The 22,714-nt window shown below is 40.0% G+C and overlaps 2 protein-coding genes across 3 annotated transcripts; one reads left to right on the forward strand and one right to left on the reverse strand.

Moving 5' to 3' along the window:
- The first annotated feature begins 198 nt into the window (after window positions 1-198).
- Window positions 199-12,773, forward strand: sytl4 (synaptotagmin-like 4). The gene is made up of 17 exons (XM_069694280.1): window positions 199-420; window positions 2,915-3,110; window positions 3,599-3,814; window positions 4,720-4,829; window positions 5,051-5,150; window positions 5,264-5,431; window positions 6,620-6,734; window positions 6,819-6,900; window positions 6,984-7,093; window positions 8,011-8,106; window positions 8,602-8,780; window positions 9,149-9,251; window positions 9,753-9,914; window positions 10,847-10,952; window positions 11,043-11,151; window positions 11,234-11,442; window positions 11,824-12,773. The coding sequence occupies exons 2-17, from the start codon at window positions 2,992-2,994 to the stop codon at window positions 11,970-11,972; spliced, it is 2,133 nt and encodes a 710-aa protein (XP_069550381.1). The 5' UTR covers window positions 199-420; window positions 2,915-2,991; the 3' UTR covers window positions 11,973-12,773.
- srpx2 (sushi-repeat containing protein X-linked 2) lies at window positions 12,234-21,536 on the reverse strand. 2 transcript variants are annotated; one of them, XM_069694281.1, is made up of 10 exons: window positions 21,239-21,536; window positions 18,772-18,849; window positions 17,355-17,546; window positions 16,725-16,901; window positions 16,247-16,370; window positions 16,046-16,167; window positions 15,754-15,933; window positions 15,111-15,244; window positions 14,889-15,010; window positions 12,234-13,309 (listed from the first exon to the last, which is right to left on the reverse strand). In XM_069694281.1, exons 1-10 carry the CDS (start codon window positions 21,282-21,284, stop codon window positions 13,129-13,131), a joined length of 1,356 nt encoding a protein of 451 aa, XP_069550382.1. In that variant the 5' UTR covers window positions 21,285-21,536; the 3' UTR covers window positions 12,234-13,128. The 2 variants fall into 2 exon arrangements, with proteins under 2 accessions (XP_069550382.1, XP_069550383.1); XM_069694282.1 differs by lacking the exon at window positions 17,355-17,546.
- Window positions 21,537-22,714: the final 1,178 nt, after the last annotated feature.

A 22,714-nucleotide genomic window follows, 5' to 3' on the forward strand; every position in this document is an offset into this window, starting at 1 on the left:
ATTAAATAGTTTCCTGTATTTGCTTGTATAAAGATTTTCACTCGTTTCCCGCCTGATTCAGTTAACTTTTTGACCAACAGGAACAAGAAAAAAAAACTAAAGCCAAGCACTTCCCGTTGCTTCAAGTTTCCAAACAAAAAGAAAACAGTTTCGGTGGACGGATAGTTCATTCTTGGCCAGTTTCAATGGCTAAAATGTTCCACATGCAGCTCCCCTTGCGGTAAATAGAGCAAAGGAAATGCACCTGTCATGGAAAATGTGGAGAGGCGCTCCTGCCTGTACGCTGCAAACTTTCCTTTATCTTCCGGTACTTGGGAGTCCTGCAGTGCACATAGTCAGTAGGTCTTGAGACGGGAGCCGGAAAAAAAAAACGGTGGAGAGGCGGAGGAGGCACAGTTATGGTCGAAGCCGAGGAGAAACGTGAGTAAAGTTCATATCTATACGTTAATATCATCCTAAATGCGAGGCTGGCTTGTTATCTATATTTTTTTTGTTGTGTTTTTAGTCATGAATATCTCGCCCTTGCTCGTAGTGACGCAGAGCCGTCGACTTTTACCTGCAGGTGCGTCTATTTGAACCGCCACGAGAATTTGATTTAGACTTATCTACGAAGCAAAAACAATTGTACTGACTTTACAAATCAGCTTCTTTTTTTTCTGTGGGGTTTAAAGTAAAACTGTTTCAATTCTTGTGTAGATATCTGATGTAACATTGTAGCGTTCATTTAAATTGTCCGTCGGTAAAGTGCGCTAATGTTTGACCGTTAATCGTTGGGATCTCCTTGTGGACTTTTTTAAAAACCCAAATTAAAAGCAGATCGATGAGCCGGAAAGGCAACTATCATGTCGCACAATATTTGCAGTCTGTCGTCGTGGATTCCCCCTGTTATTGTCCACAAGCGTGCCTAAAACTAATGCGCTTTTTCGGCTCTTTGTGTGTGTGTGTGTGTGTGTGTGTGTGTGTGTGTGTGTGTGTGTGTGTGTGTGTTTTATATGTAATTTCCCTCTTTAATTACTTCTGTTTGGTGTTTGTAAAGGATTATTCCAGTCAATGCAGCACTAAGTCTGTCTGCTAGTACAGACAAATGCGCCATTTCCTTGAAGGTGAAGTAGTGGTGGAAAGTAACTACCTTTTTAATCAAGTACTGTACTTCATTTTGAGGTACTTGTACTTTGCTTGAGCATTTTTATTTGATACTTCTTTATGCTTCCACTCCTTTACATTTCAGAGGGAAACGACTCCGCTGTACTCATTTGACAGCTTCAGGGACTTTTAAGATGAAGATTTAATACAATTGATAATATAGCAAGCTTTTCAAATACAACACATTATTAAAGATTTAGACCTTGAATTCTGGCGTCTTACGAAAAGCAATGTGTAGTCTTGATCACATCTCGGATGTCTACGAGTTGTTATCAGATCCATCAAATAGTGATTTAGCCCTCTAAACCTTTCACATGGTTTCATTTCAATAAATGTTCAAATGATTTGATATCTCGCCAAAAATCAAAGATCAGGAAAAAGTCCAAACACTGGAAACAGATTTGTGTATCAGAACTTTGTTTTTTCTTTTTTTCCTCAGTAAATCATCTGATGACCTCTCAGATTTGTCTGCTGTCTCTGTTTATAAAACTGGATAAAGTAGTTCAAACTAACTCCCCCTGCAGCAGCTGCAACACTAACATGCCGCTCACACACTGATGCTTCAGTATTAATAAACTAACGATGTCATGTATGATCATTTATCCATCAAAGGGACCAAACTAGTACTTTTACTTTAATACGCCAACTACAGTTTGCTGCAAATACTTGTTTTTTTTTTTTTTGGGGGGGGGGGTTGTACTTAAGTAGGATTTTTCATTCAGGGCTTTTACTTGTACTGTAGTATTTTTACATTGCTGTATTGATATATTTTTTTCACCACTGTCTAACTAGAGGTTGCCCAGCAGGTATTCTTACAGTCTGGTTAGTTGGCCTGAGGTATTCAAACAATGAGGAAAAAAAAAGTCTCCAATTTTGCATGCGGCTTATTTTTTCTACTGCTTGGGTTGGGTAACAGGCACATTTAATCACATCACTTACATGGGAGCATTTCAAATGGAGCATTAAGTTTCAGACGTAAACATGACGGGTGACGAGCTTTATGTTAAGCTTAAACAAATGGTTAAGCTGTTCAACTCCATCCGGCTCTCTGTATCCTTAGAGGGTGGGAACCCTGCACGGTGGCCAAGTTAATATTGTTTTTGCCTGTCTCACGCAAAACAACCTTTCACCCTGGCAGAGGCTTTCCGTGGGATTTTTAAATCGTCTTGCTTCCTGGTTCTTTTTGGTCATTTATCGTGTTTGGGAAGCTCGGTTGAGCCAGAAACTTGTTCCAAAGTTGTAGACTGAAGCTTGACCTCATTATGAAATGACAAACCTTTAATGGCTTTATCAAGATTCTCATGCACAATCATAGTTACTGCAGTTTTCAAACCCTTTTACTCCAAAGTTGCTGTAGATTGTCTGCAACAGCATTTAGATTATATAATGAGGCAGTATGTACTTTTGTTTTTCTGCTTTCTTAATAATTAGGCACCTCCAGCTGGGCTGAGTTATATAGTGGGACAGTAATGGCAGAAAGAGCTTCTCTGCATGGAGGCCAACAGGAAGAAAGAGTGGTCACTCATTTGATTAAGATCACATATCTGTTTCTGCTTATCTGTATTGTAACCACGGGGCATCATCATGTCACTGTTCCTGTTTTACAGAAGATCATAGAAGAACAGGCTGTTCATCCTACGAGACCTTCTTTTATGTCAAATCTGTCAGTTCTGTCAGATTTCTTCTTTTTTTTTTTACATTAACACAGCAAAGTGTTTTTAACCCTTTCAGTAGATTCCTGATGTTCTTCTTTGTCCCCTTCTTTGTACAGGGATATCATCTCCATGCGACAGTAGCCAAGCTGAGCAAGTTCACCTGCTCTAAGGGTTCTTCTTGCCTAACAGCACAATGCCTGAGGCTGCTGACATGATCAACCTGGGCTTCCTGTCTGACTCCGAGCAGGAGTTGATCCTGGAAGTGCTGCGACGGGACGAGGAGCTGAGGCTGGGCGAGGACCAGCGAGTGCGGTGAGACGACTTCTGAGCACTTCCCGTTACATTTCCCCTCTTACCAGTTATAGAAGGACAAAAATATGGAAGATATTATGAATTCAGTCAGTTCAACGTGTTAGTAATTAAACAAATTCAATCATTTCAATATGGTTTATATTTATTATTGTTAGATTGTTAAATGCAGATTATGCAGATTATATCAATAAAGGTGTAGTTCCTGGTTAAAGAGCAATCCTTGTCCTATGATCATGATTACTTGCCAAAATATGTTTTTTTTTTTTGTTTTTTTTAAGTATAAACATATAAATAACCCTACATCTACATTCAAAGGAAAGTGTCACTTACATAAATGCTTGTTTGCTTCGGCTGTTCCATTTTTTTCTTTCTCCTAAAAAAAATCAACTAAATACATACTTTGCTGTGGTGTGCTCAAACTTGTGCTAGAGCTGTTCATGTGAAACTCAGTGTGATGTTTATGTATTTTTTAATTTTTTTTGTCTCAGGAAGTTGAAGTCAGAGTTACTGGATGTTAAGAGGAAAGGGGCCAAACGTGGCAGTGGAAGATACAGTCAGCGTAGTTGTGGCCGGTGCCTGGAGCCTATGAGTCGACTGTCTATGTTCTCCAGACAGTGTAAGATGTGCAATCACGATGTGTGCCGCAAATGTCAAACAGTCCAGCCCAATGGATCCTGGCTGTGCAGCGTTTGTGGCAAAGAAACGTAAGAGACGTTTTGTTTGTAGTCTCTCTTCACTTGCTAGAATCTGTAGTCTTGCAAATATTGGATCTTGATAATAATAGATCTGTAGAGTCAGGTTGCTCTTCATGTTTTTACTTTTCTTTTGATTGCCATGAATCCCGTGAAAAGCCTCAAGCCCTTTCAAACCTTCTGAACATAGAAATATTTAAGTCACAAATATGTGCTTTAATTTTTTTTTTTTTTTTTTGAAAACCTAAACAGTTTCCTAAAACGGACAAATGTTTTAGTTTTAAGCTATGAGGGACCAGAGGTGGCTGTGTTCATGTCATTAAAGGAACATTTCACACGGTGCACAAACACATTATCCTTTTTAGGTAAATGCCCATTTTAAAGTTGCTATCGAGCAGAAAATATTAACACTGAAATCACTAGATAGCCTATATTTATGATCTTTAAATTTTTGGTATATTTTAGATATATTTTCCTTCAATTGGAATTTTTTTTTTTTTAATTCGCAGTAACTGTTAGTCAACAAATATTTGTCTGTGAAAAATCACTGGTGGTCTCACCCACTATTTATGTGGATGTGAGAAAGTAATGGAACTTGTATCAATACTCCACTGTACAACATATCTGATCACACATTTAACCTGCTCTACTTGTTCGTTCTCATTTACCAACCATAACCTTTTGAGCTGACATTTCTAAATATATCTATGAAAAGCCAGAACTGTTTTTTAAGCAATGTCACAGTGTACAGTAATAACAATAATAACGTATTGAATGTGTTGCAAAAACCAAATTGCTTAAAGTACACAGCTCACACATATTGGCCTACCATTGCCAAATCTGTGATTTAACTGATAATTGAATGTAAATTCTGCTCAGTTTTGACCTTTTAATTAAGTTTTTATTTTTGATTCTAGAGAGCTAGAGAAAAGGACAGGAGATTGGTTCTACAATCAAAGGGTCAACCGCTTCTTTACAGCGCCTGGGCACGACCTCGTGAGGATCTCCCTGAAAAAGAGGCCTCTGTGTGAGTACAGGAACAGGAAGTAGATGTCACCGGTTCAATCAGGAATGCAAACAGAACTCGGCCTGCCCACAGTCACAGCAATGTTGTTCCAGTTCCTCCACAGAAGGAGAGAAATGTTAAAAAAAAAAAAAAAAAAACTGCCGTAACATGAAAGAGTTTTGTTGAACTTGTATGAATGTGTGATTTTAACTTCTTTTTTTTTTTTTTGTTCGGTGTTGTAGTGAAGAAACGGGAGACAATGGGAGAAATGCTCTTGAGAAGTGCTAAAATAAACCCAGATCCTCCTGTTCTTCTTCAGAACAATCAGACGGTTAACAAAACGTGCGTCATCATTCCTCACATCAGTTTGGTCTGTTTTTGAAACGGTAGTGTAAAGTTTTTCAGAGCGCACATTAAGAATATCTCAACCTTTTTGTCACATTTTTGTTTGACAGTAATTCAAGCGAGAACTTGGGCTCCATTACTTCACGGGAATCCTTCGAATCAAAGGACGACGCCTGGTCAAAGCCAACTCGCAGCGACACGGAGTCGGCAGAAAACGCCAGTATAACTAGCAGTAAAACAGAGACCGAGTCTGGACATGTGACGCCCGAGCAACAGAGGTAAACTCACCTGTAGTTATACTAACAAGCAACACTAACTTTAAAGTAACATTCGAAGCAGGAAGTGCAGCGTTTAGTCCTCCACCCAAAAGTTCAGTTTCGTGTTTACTCAAGTGAACCGTCTTTGAAATGTGGTTTAGTCTGTAGCTGCAATGACTAAAGCTCAGTCAGAGTATTTCTTAATAGGGAAAGTTGGTAAATATAAATTACACAAAAAATTATTGTATAATCAGATAATGATGAAGAAATATTAAAGTAGAATAACACACATTTCATTAATTGCCTGAAATTCTAGGCTTCATAGTTTCCACTAAAACAAAACAAATATTGGAGACATAATTGAAAATTCAGAAATATGTTGTAGTAAAATGAAAAATTTAATTAATACAATGCAGCATATTTAGTTTTGAATAACACTCACCTAAATATTATGCATTGTTAAGGTCTGTCAATGATTAACATGCAACAATGTGAGAAACCGCCGGGGCAATTTTTTTTCTTATGCGTGACCTCATTTGTGATTATGCTATTAAAATAGAGAAAAATGATAAATCATTGCTGTCCTTGTCGTTACAGGTAGAGTCATGAACAACTCGGCCCTCCAAATAAACTTGTACATTTTAGGGCACAGTTCCCAGTTTGCATGCTGAGCAAAATCGAAGGCCTGAAATGTCCACTGAAGTAATTTAATTAAATCTAAAGTGTGGGACTTTATTTTTATATGAATGTCTGTTCACGCAATGCTGATTGAGCCTTTCACCGCCAAATAAATCTGTGTATATTTCACAGTATGCAGTTTTTACATTTGGTGTCTGAGACATTTACACACTGGCTGGATGAGTATAAATTCGAAACAATTTATTCACCCTTTTAAAACCACAACAGTGGCGACAGAGTAAGCTGCAGTGGAGCTTCTGACCTAATTAAGTGTCAACAGCATTTTTGTAATTACTCTCCCTGCCTGAAGGGGTAGACAAAGCTCCCGCCCTGCACATTTTAAAGCGCTCATGATTTTTGCTGTTAAAATCGAGGTCACAAAACTCGTACAAATAAACTGGGATGGGACAAAGGATAGACATCTTTACTCTGGAACAGACACTGAACATGAAAGGGTATTTTTGTATTAATGTAAAAAATAAAGTGTTGCACATTTAATTGAATTTCATGTTAATTTATTTTGCCAACCAGGACAGAGAGCCGCTCTGTTCGGTCCAGCCCATCAGGATCCACCATTTCCTCTCGGACCGTCCCAGTCGAGGCAGATATTGTCAGCAATGAAAGTGCCAACTCAGAAGCCCAGACTGTAAGATACTTTCCCATGGTGTTAGATTACTATTTATTTATTTTTCTTTCTCTGATTGCATTTCCTCTTTTTATGTCACGCTAGGCCTCAGAAATAAAACCGGTCAATCAAAGCCCAGAGCTGGATGTGGATAAACTCTTTAAGAAGAGCATCAAACGACCTTCCGGTTAGTGTTTCACACTAACATGTGCAGGGCTGTTGTTGAGTGTAAAATGTGTGCGTAAATGTGTGTTAAACTAATCATTACAGAGTCTGTATCGACACTGGATCTGCGGGATGGATGTGGCTCAATTCAGGCCTCAATGGGCGACAGGAGCCGTTCTGTACCAGGCTTAGATTCACAAGTTAGAAGTGTGCAGGTACAATTAACTACTGATTCTCTCACTATCTCATGACTGGGACTTTGTACACTGTGTCCGAGTTGTTCCCCTTCTTAAAGCACGAGCATGCACCCGGGTGTAAGAAACACCACAGGGGATCCTGCTGACGTTTTTTCGTAATGCTTCACTTTTCAGAATCTCAAATACTGCCATTTCAGGTTGTTGTTTTTTTTAGCAGCAGGCTAATCACTGCCTGAAATGAGTGTCAAAGCTTTCTGTTTTAATATTCGACCAACGGGTTTCGGCTTGTGGAATTCATCAGGGTCAACATCAGGGTTTGGCCTCTTTCCTCTTAACATTGGCTGACCCTGATGAGGTTCACGGGCTGAAACACGTTGGTTTGATATTAAAGTTGTTCCACATCCTGATAGTGTTGCTGGAGTTTTGACAACTTGTAGACTCTTTGTCCTTCTCCGTGCACCTTGGCAGTTGGTGAAGTTGTGCCACAAACTTCTACTTTGCTTCCTCAAAACCTTCTGTTCTGGAAAGTTACAGAAAACCGTTGGACACACTCCCCTTTCAGCTGACGTAGGAAAACTTTCTGACGTGATTGAATGAACGTCACTGCCAAATGGATGTAGCTGATAGTAGCAGCCAAAACCTGGCATATTCTTTTGATGTTGCAAACATTAATATTTTCCAGCTAATGGTATTGGACCGATGAATTTTTTTTTGCTGCAAAAGTTTTTTCTTCAACTTCCCTTCTGCATCAGACTTGTCTATTAACAATGTATTCACTCAACAGTAGAGATTCTCTGGTGAACCATTATGTTATGAGTTATTGTTTTATTTTTCTATATACCACAAATTCTTTATTAAATCTAGTGGGTTTAAAATTCCTTCAGTGCGTGTGTGTGTGTGATAAGCCTGCTAAATGTTTTTTTAAGGTGCCACAGGAAGATGAAGAGGAGGTGGAGGAAGATATTGACACCTTGGTCAGCTTTCATAAAAGTACAATGGCCTCACGTTCCACCAGCCTGCACAGCTCAAGGGTACAAACACTGACATTTTGCACAGCTCATATTAGATCTCTAAATGCTTGTTGAAGGGCAGCTTATTATGCCTCATCATAGAACTGATGTTAACTAATCTGAACGAACATCTCTAACCTCAGGATATCCTCTTGCAAGTTCGGAAGTGAGAAATTGATGTGTAAAGTCTACCAAAGGGTTTCTATAGTTACAGGGGCCTGAGGGGAAAGCAGAGCTGAGGCCAAAGTGACTTTCATGGTGTCACTCTGGATTTAGATATTGGCAGGGCATTCTGGTCATTTCTAATTACTTTGTTTGTCCCTGGCCTGCTTTCTGTTGTAGCATTTTCTTCATCTGTAGCTGCTTTGTTTCTGTGGGGTTTTTTTTGTTTTGTTTTTTAAAACTGATCTACAGCATTTAAGCTTTTAGAAAATATCCGTTTCATTAATATGTGTAATTAAACAGTTGGAGGTAAAGAAACTTGGAACAAATCTTTATTCATGTCTGTTTGCGCAGAGCACACTGGGCAGCCTGATGAGTATTTACAGTGAAGCAGGAGACTTTGATAGCGTGGAGGTGAGCGGAGAAGTCGTCTTCTCCATAAGCTACGATGAACATATCCAGAGCCTCCAGGTCTTCATCAAGGAGTGCCACGGGCTGGCTTACAGCGATGCCTCACGGCACATTTCCAACCCGTAAGTAATAAAAAAAAAAAAATATTATATCAAGTGTAGCTGTTATGTGTAGCCCCAACAGGCAAAACATTTCATTTGAAGCGCGAATGGCATTCACAGTAGCGGCTGTTGAAAGGACACATTTTTCTACTGCATACACACACACCGCTCAGTGATGTCAACACAGCTTTGATCAGTGTAGATAAGAGGTTGCTGTGTTTACAGAGTTTCTATAATCACATCCCAGAGGTGATTAGTCAAGCTTCACAGGAAATTGAATGTCAACAGATATTTTTTCTCAGCATTTAGTTAGGAAGTGCTGCAGAAGGACCAGCAGTCATCGCTGGGAGAAACGCCGTTTGACATACTTTTCTGTTTTTGTGTTTCAGTTATGTCAAATGTTATCTACTCCCCGACAAATCTCGCCAGAGCAAACGGAAGACCAGCATCAAGAGGAACACCATCAATCCCGTCTACAATGAATCATTAAAGGTGATGGTTTATTTAACTGGAGAGCTGCTGTTAACCTTATCCTGTTGACTTAATGACACTCCCAGATTAGCGACCCTACGAGATACCTGCTGCAAATATTGAATATTAACCACACCTACAGAAACCTTAAGATTACTATTATTGATATTGTAGTTTCGAATAGCTGTCGTCAAATATTGATTTTCGTCGTGGCTTCCAATGTAGTCAGCTTAAATAGAGGCAGGTTGCCGGAAGGGAAATGAGCTTTATAGATCTATTTGTACCTGATAATGGTTCTGTAATTTAAGATTTGTTGTTCAACCATGAGAAGGAAGGTAGGTATTTAGAAGTTTTTTTTAAAGCAACTTCTAATAAAATCTTAATTCATGTTTGACTGTCATCTATGTTTCATGATTTATTTAAAACTCCCTCAGCCGCCGACCAGTCAAATTATAAATAAGACCTGTCCGTCAGCAGTGAGACGGGCCTTTGATCATCACATCTTCTCTCTTCCTCCACCAGTACCCCATCAGCCGTTCTCAGCTGTCCACCCGCTCCATGTATATATCAGTGTGGCATCACGGTCGCCTCAGCCGCAACACCTTCCTGGGAGAGTTGGAGATCCCTCTGGACTGCAGAGACCTTGATTCTCCACATGAAGACTGTATGGCTCTCACGCCGAAGGTAGATCAGAGAAAGTGGAATATTTTCTTCACCGTACTATGATGTGCTGTTTGTTAAAGGGACTATGTTTACACTCGAGTGTTCCACTCCGTTGTGTATACAGTGTTATTCAACAAAATGCATTATATACTATATATCCTTGAAGTCTGAAGAAGAAATTCAATGCCTTTCTTTTCTCATAAAACACTTGCAAAGCAGATTTTTCTTTAAAAAGAGATATAATTTGTGCCATTCAGGTTTGCCAGAAAAGTCAGTACTACCGTCTGTACTACCATCTGTACATTGGGTAAATGGTGGGGTGCATGAGCCAAACAAAATGGGAATCCACGGATAGAGTTACAGCTCCACAGAGCCACTACAGGTCCAAAACACTTTACAGAATACCTTTCAAGGAGGAAGGATTTGGTTATTTCCATTCTGTGTGGGTGAATGATGCAAATACCTCAAGAAACAAGACCTGAAGGGGGCTGTTGCTCTGTCACTTGTGTCTTATATCAACAATAATATGTTGAAATTACAGACAAATCAACACCGTGTAAAGTAGGTTGTCAAAGATAGACAACAAAAAGCGCATTTTAAAATCAAAGTGAGGGGCCCAAATATCAAGCAAATCAATACACGGTGAACTATTGATTGGCTCTGAGGACTCAGGCCTGAACATTATAGATCTCGGCTCTCGCTGATGAGTATCTGTTATCTGGGTTTCAGTGCACATGTTGGCAGATTTGCAAAAAGACATTGCAGTTCATGAAATAGCAAAATTGTGTCTTTGTTATATCTTCATTCAATGAAACCTCAGAAAATGTGGTTGCTTGTTTAGATTTTTGCCTCAGCCTTTCAGTATTGGTCAGGTTTTAGTGTGCAGGCTTAGCGTCTTTACTGGGTTCAGGTTTCTTGTGCGTCCTAAAAAATAATGGGCTTTTCTCAAACAGGCAGCTTCTGTTGTGCTGGCTTCAGCTTTTGCTCAGTACAGAGGAGAGTTGATGATTTCATTGAAGTATGTCACGCCTACAAAGTCAACGTCAGGGAAAACCAAAGGTAAAAAAAACAACTTCGATAAGAAAACTGCTTTTAGCTCTGATACACTTTGCCTCAAATTTCTAAAAGTGTATGTCTTCTCCTCTTCAGGCAAAAAAGCAGTTCCCAATGAAGAGGGTGAGCTGCATGTCCTGATTAAGGAAGCAAAGAATTTGACAGCAATGAAACCAGGAGCCACATCAGACAGCTTTGTTAAAGGGTTGGTAATGAACTGGCAATACTCACTGTTTTCAAACAAGTATTCGTCTTTTTAAAGTGACCTGGTGTGTCCTGCTATGCAGGTATTTGTTCCCAACTAAGGCAAAGAACGCAAAGAGGAAGACGTCAGTGGTGAAGAAGAACCTGAACCCCCACTACGACCACACGTTTGTGTACAAGGAGCTGGCTCTGGAGCAGCTGAGGGGAATGTGTCTGGAGCTGACTGTGTGGGACAAAGAGGCCATGCTGAGCAATGAATTCCTGGGAGGAGTCCGACTCAGCTCCGGAATAGGTATAAGACAAATCTTTGTAAATCCTGATGTTTTCTTTTTCACCTGGCTTTCAGGTCTTACATGTGAAATGTAGTTTGAAGCGAATATTCAGTGTTTCGATCTTGTTTTGAGCAGTGGGAGGGGAGCAGTGGCTTAAAACTGGACTGAAGTTGGATTTAATTAATTTCAATAAAAAGAGCAAGTAATGCCATATCTATCTTCTTCCACTTTAAATGGTTTTATTGTAAAAGTCTCACTGTCTTTGAGAGACACTTTATTTTATATTACTGCTAAAGCACCTACAAGACATCCATGTGTTTTTCTCCTGTGTGAAATTAACAGAGTAAGGGCTTTCTGCCAACACTAATTCTGATTTCACTGTGTAATCTTCATCCCTGCAGGCAGGGTAAAAGTAGGAAAAGAGGAATTGGAATTGGACTCTGTTGATGAAGAGGTAAATCTGTGGCAGAAGATGATGCAGTACCCCGACTCATGGGCAGAGGGCACTCTTGTACTGCGCTCCACTATGGGCAAGGCCGAGGGCAAATGAGGATATCACAGGCCTGGACCCTCGAAAAGAATCCACAGACTGGAACAGAGAGAAGCCGAGGCCTCCGAGACAAACACAAGAATTTGGATTTGTTTATCTTTGCAAGCTTGTCTGACCAGAAGCTTCTCTACTGAAGTGAGTAGTCACACAGTTCGTCGGCCTACTGATCGCCACACATCTGCTCACATCTGCATTCCTGTACAGGGTTCATCTTACACACGTCCTCTGACTGCAGTTACTGTTCAAAAATGTGCCAAAGAATCACAACTATAAATTTATTTTTAGAGCATTGACATTAAAATTCAGGCTGTATATATTATTGCAATCCAAAATCATGCACAGCACTTAGCACAGAAACGGTGCTTTCATCTGTCATTCTTTTCTTTATAATTGTGTACAGACTTACACTAATATGTGGAAAAATAATTCATAATAAACTGGTAATATACAGAGTATCGGGTGTTGCACGCAACAAATGGATGTTTAGGTTAATCATTGTGTTTTAGATTACTATCACATTAAAATTATATTTATTTAACTTGCATTAAAATCCCTTTATTTTAGATAATTAGTTGCATTTAAATGTAGATTTTATTATATTTACCTCCAAGGTTGCCTTGAATATTCTGTTCACCAAATAAAATTAACTCAACCCAACACATGTTTGATTTCCTCAACTCTGCAACTCTGAATCTAGCCAGTAACTTTCTGTCATACTTAACAGTTATTAGTATGAATAATTGGGGAATTTTGGCTTTCATAAAATTTCAGGTTTACTAACAAAGGTTGTTTTTTTTTTTTTTTTTAAAGAAAATTAGGAATTCACATCATGCATCTAACCAAATGTTCTACAGTCATGTTTCACTTCTTGCGCATATATTTGCTGGTGTGTTTTACTCCCAATTTTATATACTGTGTTTTCTGTCGGGATCATTTTCTGCACTCGGTGCCCCTCAGCTGATTTGATATAAAGCAAACAGTGCTAACACTTCAGTGTTTTATACTGATCACATTTGAACACGAGAATCTGCCGCCTCGTCCTCTTTTCCCGTCAAATGTTTTTCCTGACCTGGTTTCTCGTGGGTTTGTCCCTCCTCCTCTTGTGTTAGTAATGCTGATGAGTTTATTGCTCTGGCAACCAGGAAGGTTTATTAAATTAGTCACAGAAATCTCTGTGAAGCTCCAGCCTCTCTCGTTCCTCTTCATCCAGCATGAAGCTGTCTATGTAGGAGAACAGCTCATCCGACCCCATTGGCATAATGAAGCGTTCTCGGTCCAGTCCGAGCTCGTCCAGCAGAACCATGCTGAAGTAGAACCTGGAGATTCTGAATATTTGCCTACAGAGAAAGACAATACAAGCAATTACATTGTCTAAGTGACAGTCCACTCACCTTTGGATTTCACTTGTGTAAATAATCAATATTTTCATAGTAACAATGAGATAGCTCAGAAACCTACTGCTGTGCCCGATACCAAACAGCAGAGAGACAAAGTTAGCAACTATTTGGTGCACATGACAGAAAATTTTGCAGCTAAAGAGCCAAATATTTGCGTCGGGAGTTGATAGAGACCAAAAATGGAGCTAAAAGAAAGCAGAAATTTGACTTTGATGCGATACGTGGACAGAAACACAACAGCAAACCAATGCTAACGTTGCTAAAATGAAATGAATAAACACCTGTTCACTAACAAGTTTGCCATATCAACTTTATAATGTGATGATATGTCAGTGTTTGAGTGTTGTCATGTCCCCGAGGTTTAAAGAAGCATTATTTTAGTTTTTGTATTTTGGCCACTTGATGGCAGACCTCAAACACAACACTGATATCATGTGCTGGTGAGTCATGTTTTTGGGAACTAGACTGAAATAAGTTCAACGTTTACCTCTTTTTTTAGCTCTGAGGTCTCAGAATGCTTCACCACATGCATCAGCCTGTTGCTGACTGTCTGCTGTTTAGTGCTGGTCAGCAGCTACTGTGCTGTGGGTTTTTCTTTTTCTGTTGAAAACAGCTGTCTGCTGTGACCGGAAGAGACGCTATGACGGCAATGAGCGTGAACCAAAACAGGACAGTTGTGCCCGTAAACCGAGAATAAGAAGTCTGAAACACTGTAGATGTGTCGTGATAATTCTGTGTTCATCACTCCACGTGCTCAGTCACTTTTATTATTCTTATTGTTAGAGTATCAATTAGTTCAGCTATATATCTGAATCGTGAAGGCTTTCCATTCAATACTTTGTAAAATTCTTTGGATGCGATGATTTCCCCTCTTCTACTTCAACCTTTTTTTTTTTTTTTTTTTTCTGATTTGCCAGAGTGCTTCGCAATGCACTCACACCATGTGCCTCTGTATGCAATTCTCGGTTAGCTCTGGGATTTCTGTCAGTGGAGAGATTGAATGTTGGGGAGAGATTTTCCAGTCTGGAAAAATTGAGCAGTGCCCCTTACTCAAATTGCACAGTTGTTGGAAAAAAAAATCTTTATCTGTGCCTCTTGTAGGAAGAATTAGTCTCTGTACGTCTGTGTCTATTTCTGGCAGGAAATGGTGGACTTCAAAAGAATGCCACTGTTTTTCAGGGGAATCCGAGCCAGATGTTTACTATTGATGTTTTGTCAGTCCTGTCAAAATCCCATCACTGATACCCTGCCATGATTATGTAGCTATTTTTTTTTAGCCGTGTTAATCTTTGCAGAGGTTTTTTTTTTCATTAAAACTAATGGAGGCTACGTTTTTATTAGGAAACTCCTGACATTTAAAGAGTGAGGAGAAACAACTCTCTACTGTTAATGCCAGTGGGAGTAAAAAAAAAAAAAAGAAGCCATTTCAGGATGGACATGTTTCATTTCAAGGAACTTTTTTGCCAGAATGAACCATGAAACTGCTGAATAACTAAATGATGAAGTATGTGATTATTACCTCAAACCCTCAATGACTTCAGTGTGAAGCAGACTTTCTTTTATGCGGCCCGTCTCTCGAGGCGGCGAGCCCAGGAGCTCGATGACGGTCACATGTCGCAGGTCTAATCCGCAGTCTGATTTCTGTTGGAAACAAGAAAAACAGATTTTGGGGTTCTTTTTGTTCTGCAGAAATGTGTCGGGGAGATCATGTGAGGTCACGAGCCGCAAAATGTTCTCTGACTTGTATCATGATGTTCTGCAGCTGGTAGTCGGGGTCAGATATGTTGGGTGCAGAAAGGATGAGCAGTCGCCTCTTTTCATAGAACTGATCCAGGAGAGCAGAGGCTGTCGTTACATCGGATTTAATCTCCATTGCTACAAACACAAAGTCACAGTTACATCCTGCATATAATACTTCCTCACATGTACTTATGCATGTTGCCGTGTATACAATATGCAATTGGCAGCCAAGTTCTGTATTTAAATCACATTTTGTGTCCCAAAGAGGTCAAATCCTCCAATTCTTCACAGGAAAAGCAAAGACAACATGCAAGTAAATAAGGAAAACAAAATTGTTCAGGAGAACTTTATTGCTGTTTTGTTTTTGTTTTTTTATGGCCCCATTAATCCTCTCATGACCTCACAGGTTCATCTTGTGACTCTTTGTAAGGGTCAAGGTTGGGAACCACTGGCCTAAACTACCTAACTGTATGTAAAGTATATACTAATATCAGTCAATCTGCTCATAAGTCTTCTGTACTTTTACTTCAGTAAACTTGTGAATTCAGGACCTTTAATTGTAATGTGGTGTTTTTATATCATTGTATTTGTTACTTGTACTTTAAGCTCTGTTATACGGTGCTCTGTGCAGACTCAATACTCACGAACGCACTCCGCAGGGTTTCCACTCCAGCTGCGGTTGAACTGGCAGACACGACTAGACACCCCCCTCCGTTCATGTCCGCCATCACAGTGGTATTCACATGTTGCGCCGTAGTTATTCCCATCAGAGGAGCAGCTGAGGTAACCGTGCAGAGGTGGAGATAGTCCCGAACATCTTCTCACTGGACGGAGATCACGGCGGACACAAAGAATTCAGCGTGTCGTCATGTACAGTCCAACACTGGCCTGAAGTTCACGTGTTGTACTTAAACTTGTGTCAGTTTGGCAGCTTACCCTCAACACGTACAATAAACTTGCAGGCTGCTCTGTTTCTGGCCTGATCGTACACTTTGTAACGGATAATGTTTGCTCCCTCTTCGAATTCGGTGTCTGGCTCCTTGCCCACTAATATCACTCTGCAGAGAGAGGCCAAATGTTTCATTTCCTTGTAAAGTGAAGAGGAAAGAAGGGAATAAAATGAAAGGAGTGACATACTGGAGTGATTTGTCAGCAGTATCTGTGGCAGCGGGGGGGTCCCAGGTCACCCTGGCCGTGAGCTTTCCAGGCCCCGCGAACTTGAGTCTGGACGGAGGACACTTGATCTTTGGGGGATCAGTGTCTGAAATAAACCGTTGGAAAACTTGAAAACAATACTGAAGACATCAGAGGAAGGAAATTGATTTTTAAAATAGTCGCGCCGCTACTGAAATTAAAAAGCTGAATATGAACACTGAAACAAAAGAGGCCCCGGCTTGAATTCAGTTCAAAGGACGCAGCAGGAAATCCCCTTGTTTTTTGCAAGAGTGGACACAAAGGGAGCCGTCTTTGTGAGAGAATGATGGAAAACTACACACCGCTGCAGATGGACTGAATTGAAATCCACATTATGGCAGTAAGTTAAAACTGTAGTTGACAGACAAGACTTGTGACTTTGAACGTCTGACCAGCTGTACACTAAGACGGTGCCGTGTACCTGAACACACTGGCTGCACTCCGCTCCATGACCCCCCGTGCTGGCAGGTGCGTGAGTGCTCCCCCTCGATGCGATAGCCGGGGTCGCAGCTGAAGCCACACCTGGAGTCCACCACAAAGCCCTGAGTGCAGCTGTATCTGCCGTGTGGAATGAGGGCCAGCACGTGGCAACGCATCCCTGAAGCAAACGCACACGACGTGTTGAGTGAAGGGTCGACACAGACTCAATATACAGAATGTCTTCGAGAGAAACGGATAATCCCACCCAGTAAATCGTACTAATTATTACAGTTGGGCACTGTAGTCTCAAACTACTGTCACTAGAACATGAAATAGAGTAGTTGTTGGGGACTACTTTCAGCAGCGGATTAACACAGATTTGTTGTACCAGTGAGTAAAATGAACTTTTCCAGTGTTGAATAAGTGAACATGTCAACAAGTGCCACAGTGTTGATAATTTGTGTTTCCATAGTTCCTGGGCAACAGTGAAGGTTTTTGTTGTTGTTGTTGTTTTTAATAAGCTATAACACTTTGAATACACACAGTCTTTTCATGGGATTTGCTAATAGTAGGAAAATCATAGCATACTAATAATTAATCCTCCGATACAAATTTAAAATTGAAATCGTACTGCGGCAGTAAGCGGTCCCTGACCAGCGGCGGTTGGCGAGGCACTGAATCGAGCTTCTTCCCAGCAGCCGGTATCCTCGGTCGCAGCTCATCTCACAGCGGGTCCCCAGTGTGCTCCTGTAGGCCCCGCCGCGGGGGGAGTGGCAGGTCACCTCACCATTGGTCAGACCCGGAGAATGGCACCAGTTAGGGTCTATTTTTAAAAAGGTGCAATATGTAATATTCAAGTCCTGTGTTGTAATACCACTCGGTACCTTAAGAGGCGCTAGTGAGTCGCTGTAGAGTTCAATCTGCCCTCAGTCTCTCTGGGTTTCAACAGTTTGATTGAATTTGGTGTTTTTCTTGCCTTGGCTTGGCTTTTGTTAGAAGTTGGCTTTGCTGCTTAGTTTTTAGAAAGACCGTAGCAGGAAGAAGACGGCCACTGCAAAGTCATATCTTGACGCTATTTGCATTGTTTATCGGTACAGTTGATCTTGTCATTACCTGAAGTAAAAATCTGTTTTGAATTGTCCAAACAAGGTCAATACACCAGTTGTTGTTGTTTTTTTTGCAACATAAAATTGCCTCAGTTTGGTAGCTGGCGAGATAACGAGCGAACCGAGCTGGCGACGCAGCTATTCTAATTGCTCTGAACAACAGCTAGCTTCATGCATCAACACTGTCAGTAACGTTATCCAACAACTACCTTTATAAACTATCGCTAAACGGCATAAACAGCTGTTTTTCTAACCGGTCAACAAGACAACGAATATATGAGCATTGATGCAAGTTGAAGCTTCTTGGTTAAAGATCATGCCGAGAGTGTTACTTGATATTAATACCAATGATTGGCATGACATCACCCTCTAAAACAGCATCTATCAATGCAGCTACATTAACTTTGCTGGCAGATTTTTCGATTGAACTATGTCACATTTACAAACCACAGAAGCTGGTTGATGGGTTTTTTTCAACTGCACATTCAAACATCACACAACAATAACACCGTTGGTTGTCTGTTTTCTTGTTTGTTTAAATCTTTGAACTATTGCTTAGTTTTAATTTAATTATTCTATTTTATTGTATATACTGTGCATTTTTATATTTAATATTTTACTGTTTTATTGCTTTCCTGTACCTATAATGCTGCTGTAGCGAAAAAAAACTTGCCCTTGTGGGATTAATAAAGTAACTATCTATCTAACTAAACAACAGATTTATGTCCCAACCATATTATACAGATACATGAACACATCTCTCAACTATCTTACATAGCCTACATAAATACAGACATAGACATTATTGCAAAGCTTCTTAAAGCTGCATGTGTTAGCTACACAGTGTTAGAGTATGAGAGAAAAGGCTGATTGTTTACTGTACGGTGGGCCGTACTGTCATATGGCCCAACCCCCAGTGTGGGTGTGTTTTCCCAAACGTACTTTGGTAGTCTAGTTGAGGAGTGTCGTCTTCCACTGCAAAGTCATTATGGCTGTCGTGCAAAATGGTCCCGGAACCAGCTGGAAAAACAACAGCAAACAAACATTTTCACAAGTTTCCTAACTGCAAGATGTCCAAGGCTGACTCACAGGTCCGTGAAATATTGTGATTGAGGCGTACAAAATGTAGGTCATACAGAGGCAGGCGGACATGCGCCTGATTCTCCCCACTCAGTCTCATTTCCATAACTTCCTTTCAGGCTTCCTTTAACATGAGACCAATAACATTCCTGTCCAAAGACACCTGGATATTAAATCAGTGACTCTAATGGAAACTGCTGAGGGTTTTAAACCTGCGAGCAGCATCAGAAAACACAAACATCTTTCAAATGGTTTGAAGATCATGTTGTGTCTTGAATAAACTGCTGTAGACGTGAGCACAGAGACAGTCTGTTAGACTTGATGTGGTCGTGTTTTCTAGCTTTTATTATGTGGTGAAACTTAACAGTAAATTCGACAAGCATTCGGACAAGCAGCATGTTTTCATTACTCACTTGGACAGTGGGCCTCTTACTCATCACTTTCCATGTTTCACTGTTATCCCGTTGTCTCAGCAGTAGCGCTTCGGGCACATTATCCCTTTCGAAATCCAGAAAATGACTCAAAGGGCTGCCAAACTTTCCAGCCTGTCAACCTCCACCCCCATCTCAGCTCCTGCTCTGCTTCCTTTGCTTCTGCTCAGTTCTGTTGGTTTTCTTGGCACACTTAGCCTTGAACAAATGTGGGTCACCTTAACACACTTTCTATTAATAATGACGCATCACATTCAACTTCCCAAACTCTGGAAGCTGCTCCGGATTGTGGATGAAACCCGACGTTAGCATTTTAGCTCATAAAGAGCCAAATGTTCCACTCAGTAACACATCTAATGTCCACAGAGAATTAAGAGAAAATAAACAGGATAAGATCATCGGTCTGAAGTTCTGCAGGGCCCATGCAGAGACAGACATTACCTCAGGTGACATGCACCATCATGCATATAGCTATTAAAATCATGTATTTCTAATTACATACAGGGCCTGAGGAAACTGTCCTCCACTTACTGTCAGTGCAGTTTTGAGATACTTGTACTTTTCTTGAGTATTTACATGTGTTCTTTTAATCTTCTACATTTATATGTAGTTACCTTTCAGTTTAAGATTTTTGGATATAAACTAATAGAATAAAACACGAATGAAACCCGAAAGATTGTCCAGTTTCCTATTGTGCAAAACGAAAAAGCATCAAATCCACAGAACCAGCAAATGTTTGGCCTGAAGATACGCTAATTATTTGAACTTTCAGAATATTTTTTATATAGATTTATCATGTTGAACTGGAGCTTTATACTCAAATAAAGAATCAAAATTCTTCTTCTGACACTTGACGACTGAGGGTGCAGAATACCAAGACCTTGACACCCGCTGTGCATCAGACACCAGTCACAGTGCCGACTTTACCGCAGGCACATGCATACTGCAGGCAGGCTGAGTCCGTGCAGCAGGGATGAGTCGTGACACGAGAAGGTTTTTCCCTGTTTGAGCTTTCATCTATCTCTAAAGACAAAGACGAGATAACGACCCTTTCAACCCCTCTACATCTTCGTCCACAGGTGCTCCTGGGTGAGTCTCCGGTCACGTTATCATCCTGCAGGATTAAATGACGGCTTTAACACACTCGGCCCAGAGGGGGGACTCCTCAGTAATTAACTGGCCGTGATTGGAGCCGAGCTGTAATTAAACTGCCTGGTCAGCCAGCAGAGAGGAGCACCGAGGGGGGGGGGGGGGGCAGCTGCAGCTACAACTACAGCTCATTTTAAATTCACCCCGATTGGATTCTGGCCAGTTTCATGTTTGGAGATGTTGAGGAGGAGCTCTTCATTCCTAAAAGGATGACTGGGTTTTTGTATTCATCCAGTCACCTCAGAAATTCAGCACATCTGCGTCTCATAGAAATGCTGTTACTGCTGAGATGAAAGTATTTCCCAGCTGCAGGGAAGGAAGAGGTTTGAGTGTTTCCAGCAATCGAACATATTATACTCACGTGTTTATAAATGGTCTTGGATAAGACTTACAAAGAATCAAAAAAAAGTAATTACTTTAAAAAGATACATTTATGATTCAAGTTAAAAATTTCAAGAATTTATACTTGAAAATTTCTATCTTTATACTTTCATCAAACTGCACTAAGAAGCAAATACACAATATGTACTATTACAATAATCCAGTCATATACTGTAATATAACAGCTTGTCTGCATTGCTCATACTTGTACTTAAAAAAACATGACTTTCACTTTCTTGTATTAATGTTTACTTAATCAAAGGATCTTATTCCACCAGTGGAACCAAATGAAATGTGTATTAAATGAAATACAATTAAACACTCTGAAGGGGTTTTCTTACCTTCTCTGCTCAGACTCATGAACTCACCTGTGAACAATAAGATCAACACAGCAGCAGTGCGGCTCAGAGACATGTCAGAAACGCAACACCCTTGGAAAAGAAAAATACGTTTTTTCGGGCAGGATGGTTCCCAGAGTCCAACAGAAAAGGATCAAATAAAAAGTTATAATCCAGGGAAGGTTAATAACTGCTTTGACAAAATGCTTGACTTAATAATGTCCGCTGAGAACAACAAGAGTCCCGTCTCATCAGAGTCTCCGAGGTTTTTGTGGAGCGAGGATCCCGCTGGTTCATCATCAAAGACAAACCACTTGGTGGCACTAACGGACTTCTGTTTCTGTGTTTCCTCCCACTGCTGCATTAAACATGATAATAAACTCCACCCCTTGAAAGTAAAGGTTTCAGACTACAAATGGGGCCTATTATAGGGAATTTATCCTTTCTGCAGCAAATCATTGGTTATTTTGTATTATTTAAAAATATATATATATATATTATCGTAACAATGTCATAGTCAAATTGTTTATTATATGTAGGCTACTTTCAAATGTTTACACAGTGTTGCAGACATGAAATCAGGAAATACACTGCAATGCACAAATAGAGCTCAAGAGGAGTGGCTGCTGTTTTGAATTTATCACATGCAGGCCTTAATTTGTTTAGAAAATGTCCCACCTCAGGAAGTGTGTTGCTGTAACACACTACAAGAGGAAAACGTCATTTAAGTAGATAACACTTTTTTTTTTTTGGGGGGGGGGGGGATCAATCTTCATGTTTGTCTTTAAACAAGCGCCATGGTGTGTTTTATTTACCCCATGCAGCTGATGTAATTCACACCAAACATGAAACTGTCACGTCACACGTATGCATTTGATTTTAAAGACGGATTAAATGTGAAAGGAAACAGCGCTGGTGCCGTCAAAATAAAAGCACACGTTTTGACAAGTAGTCAATAGCAATAGCATGCATTTCAATATATTGCAATTGATTCCCTTTTTTTATGAATATCTATTCACCTAATAAAATAAATTTAAAAAAAAAAGTTTTTAGTCTTGGTTTTTATCTCATTTCAGTCGGTTTCATTTTTTATTGCAGCAAAACAGGTTTGTCAGGAAAACAGACTGAGGAAGCTTGTCACAAGAAAAAACTGTGACAAATGTTGCATGCACCTGATGAATTTATTTATGAATTCAAATAGTATAATATCGACAATATATTATCGACTTGTAAAATATAGCAATACAAGGCCTATGCTGTATCAATTTTCCCCCTCAAGTCAAACACATTTACCTCATCAATTTTTCTTAAAATCATCAGACTTACTGAGCCATAATTATGAAATTGATTAAATAAAAACAATAACAACCTTTTCAGTACAGTCGGGTCTGACTTTTTAAACCAATAATTGTCACCATGTGTTGGTTCTGTTTGTCTATTTATTCGTATTTATTTGTTTAATCATATTCCCAAATCTTTTTTTTTTATTTTTTTTTTTATTATCTT

The sequence above is a fragment of the Brachyistius frenatus genome, unplaced genomic scaffold (genome assembly GCF_029030835.1).
Source record: "Brachyistius frenatus isolate BFR_SWC_R1_liver_20210118 unplaced genomic scaffold, ASM2903083v1 Contig_17, whole genome shotgun sequence".
Lineage (NCBI taxonomy): Eukaryota > Metazoa > Chordata > Actinopteri > Embiotocidae > Brachyistius > Brachyistius frenatus.

Bases quoted from the DNA above. Each gene is read 5' to 3' on its own strand.
- sytl4 (XM_069694280.1), top strand. From the start codon at position 2,992: ATGCCTGAGGCTGCTGACATGATCAACCTGGGCTTCCTGTCTGACTCC. The intron at 5,151-5,263 runs GTGCGTCATCAT...TTTGTTTGACAG, and splicing joins AATCAGACGGTTAACAAAAC to TAATTCAAGCGAGAACTTGG. The intron at 5,432-6,619 runs GTAAACTCACCT...TTTGCCAACCAG, and splicing joins GTGACGCCCGAGCAACAGAG to GACAGAGAGCCGCTCTGTTC.
- srpx2 (XM_069694281.1), bottom strand. From the start codon at position 21,284: ATGTCTCTGAGCCGCACTGCTGCTGTGTTGATCTTATTGTTCACAG. The intron at 17,547-18,771 runs GTACGTTTGGGA...TTTTAAAAATAG, and splicing joins TCCTCAACTAGACTACCAAA to ACCCTAACTGGTGCCATTCT. The intron at 15,011-15,110 runs GTCAGAGAACAT...TGTTTCCAACAG, and splicing joins TGCAGAACATCATGATACAA to AAATCAGACTGCGGATTAGA.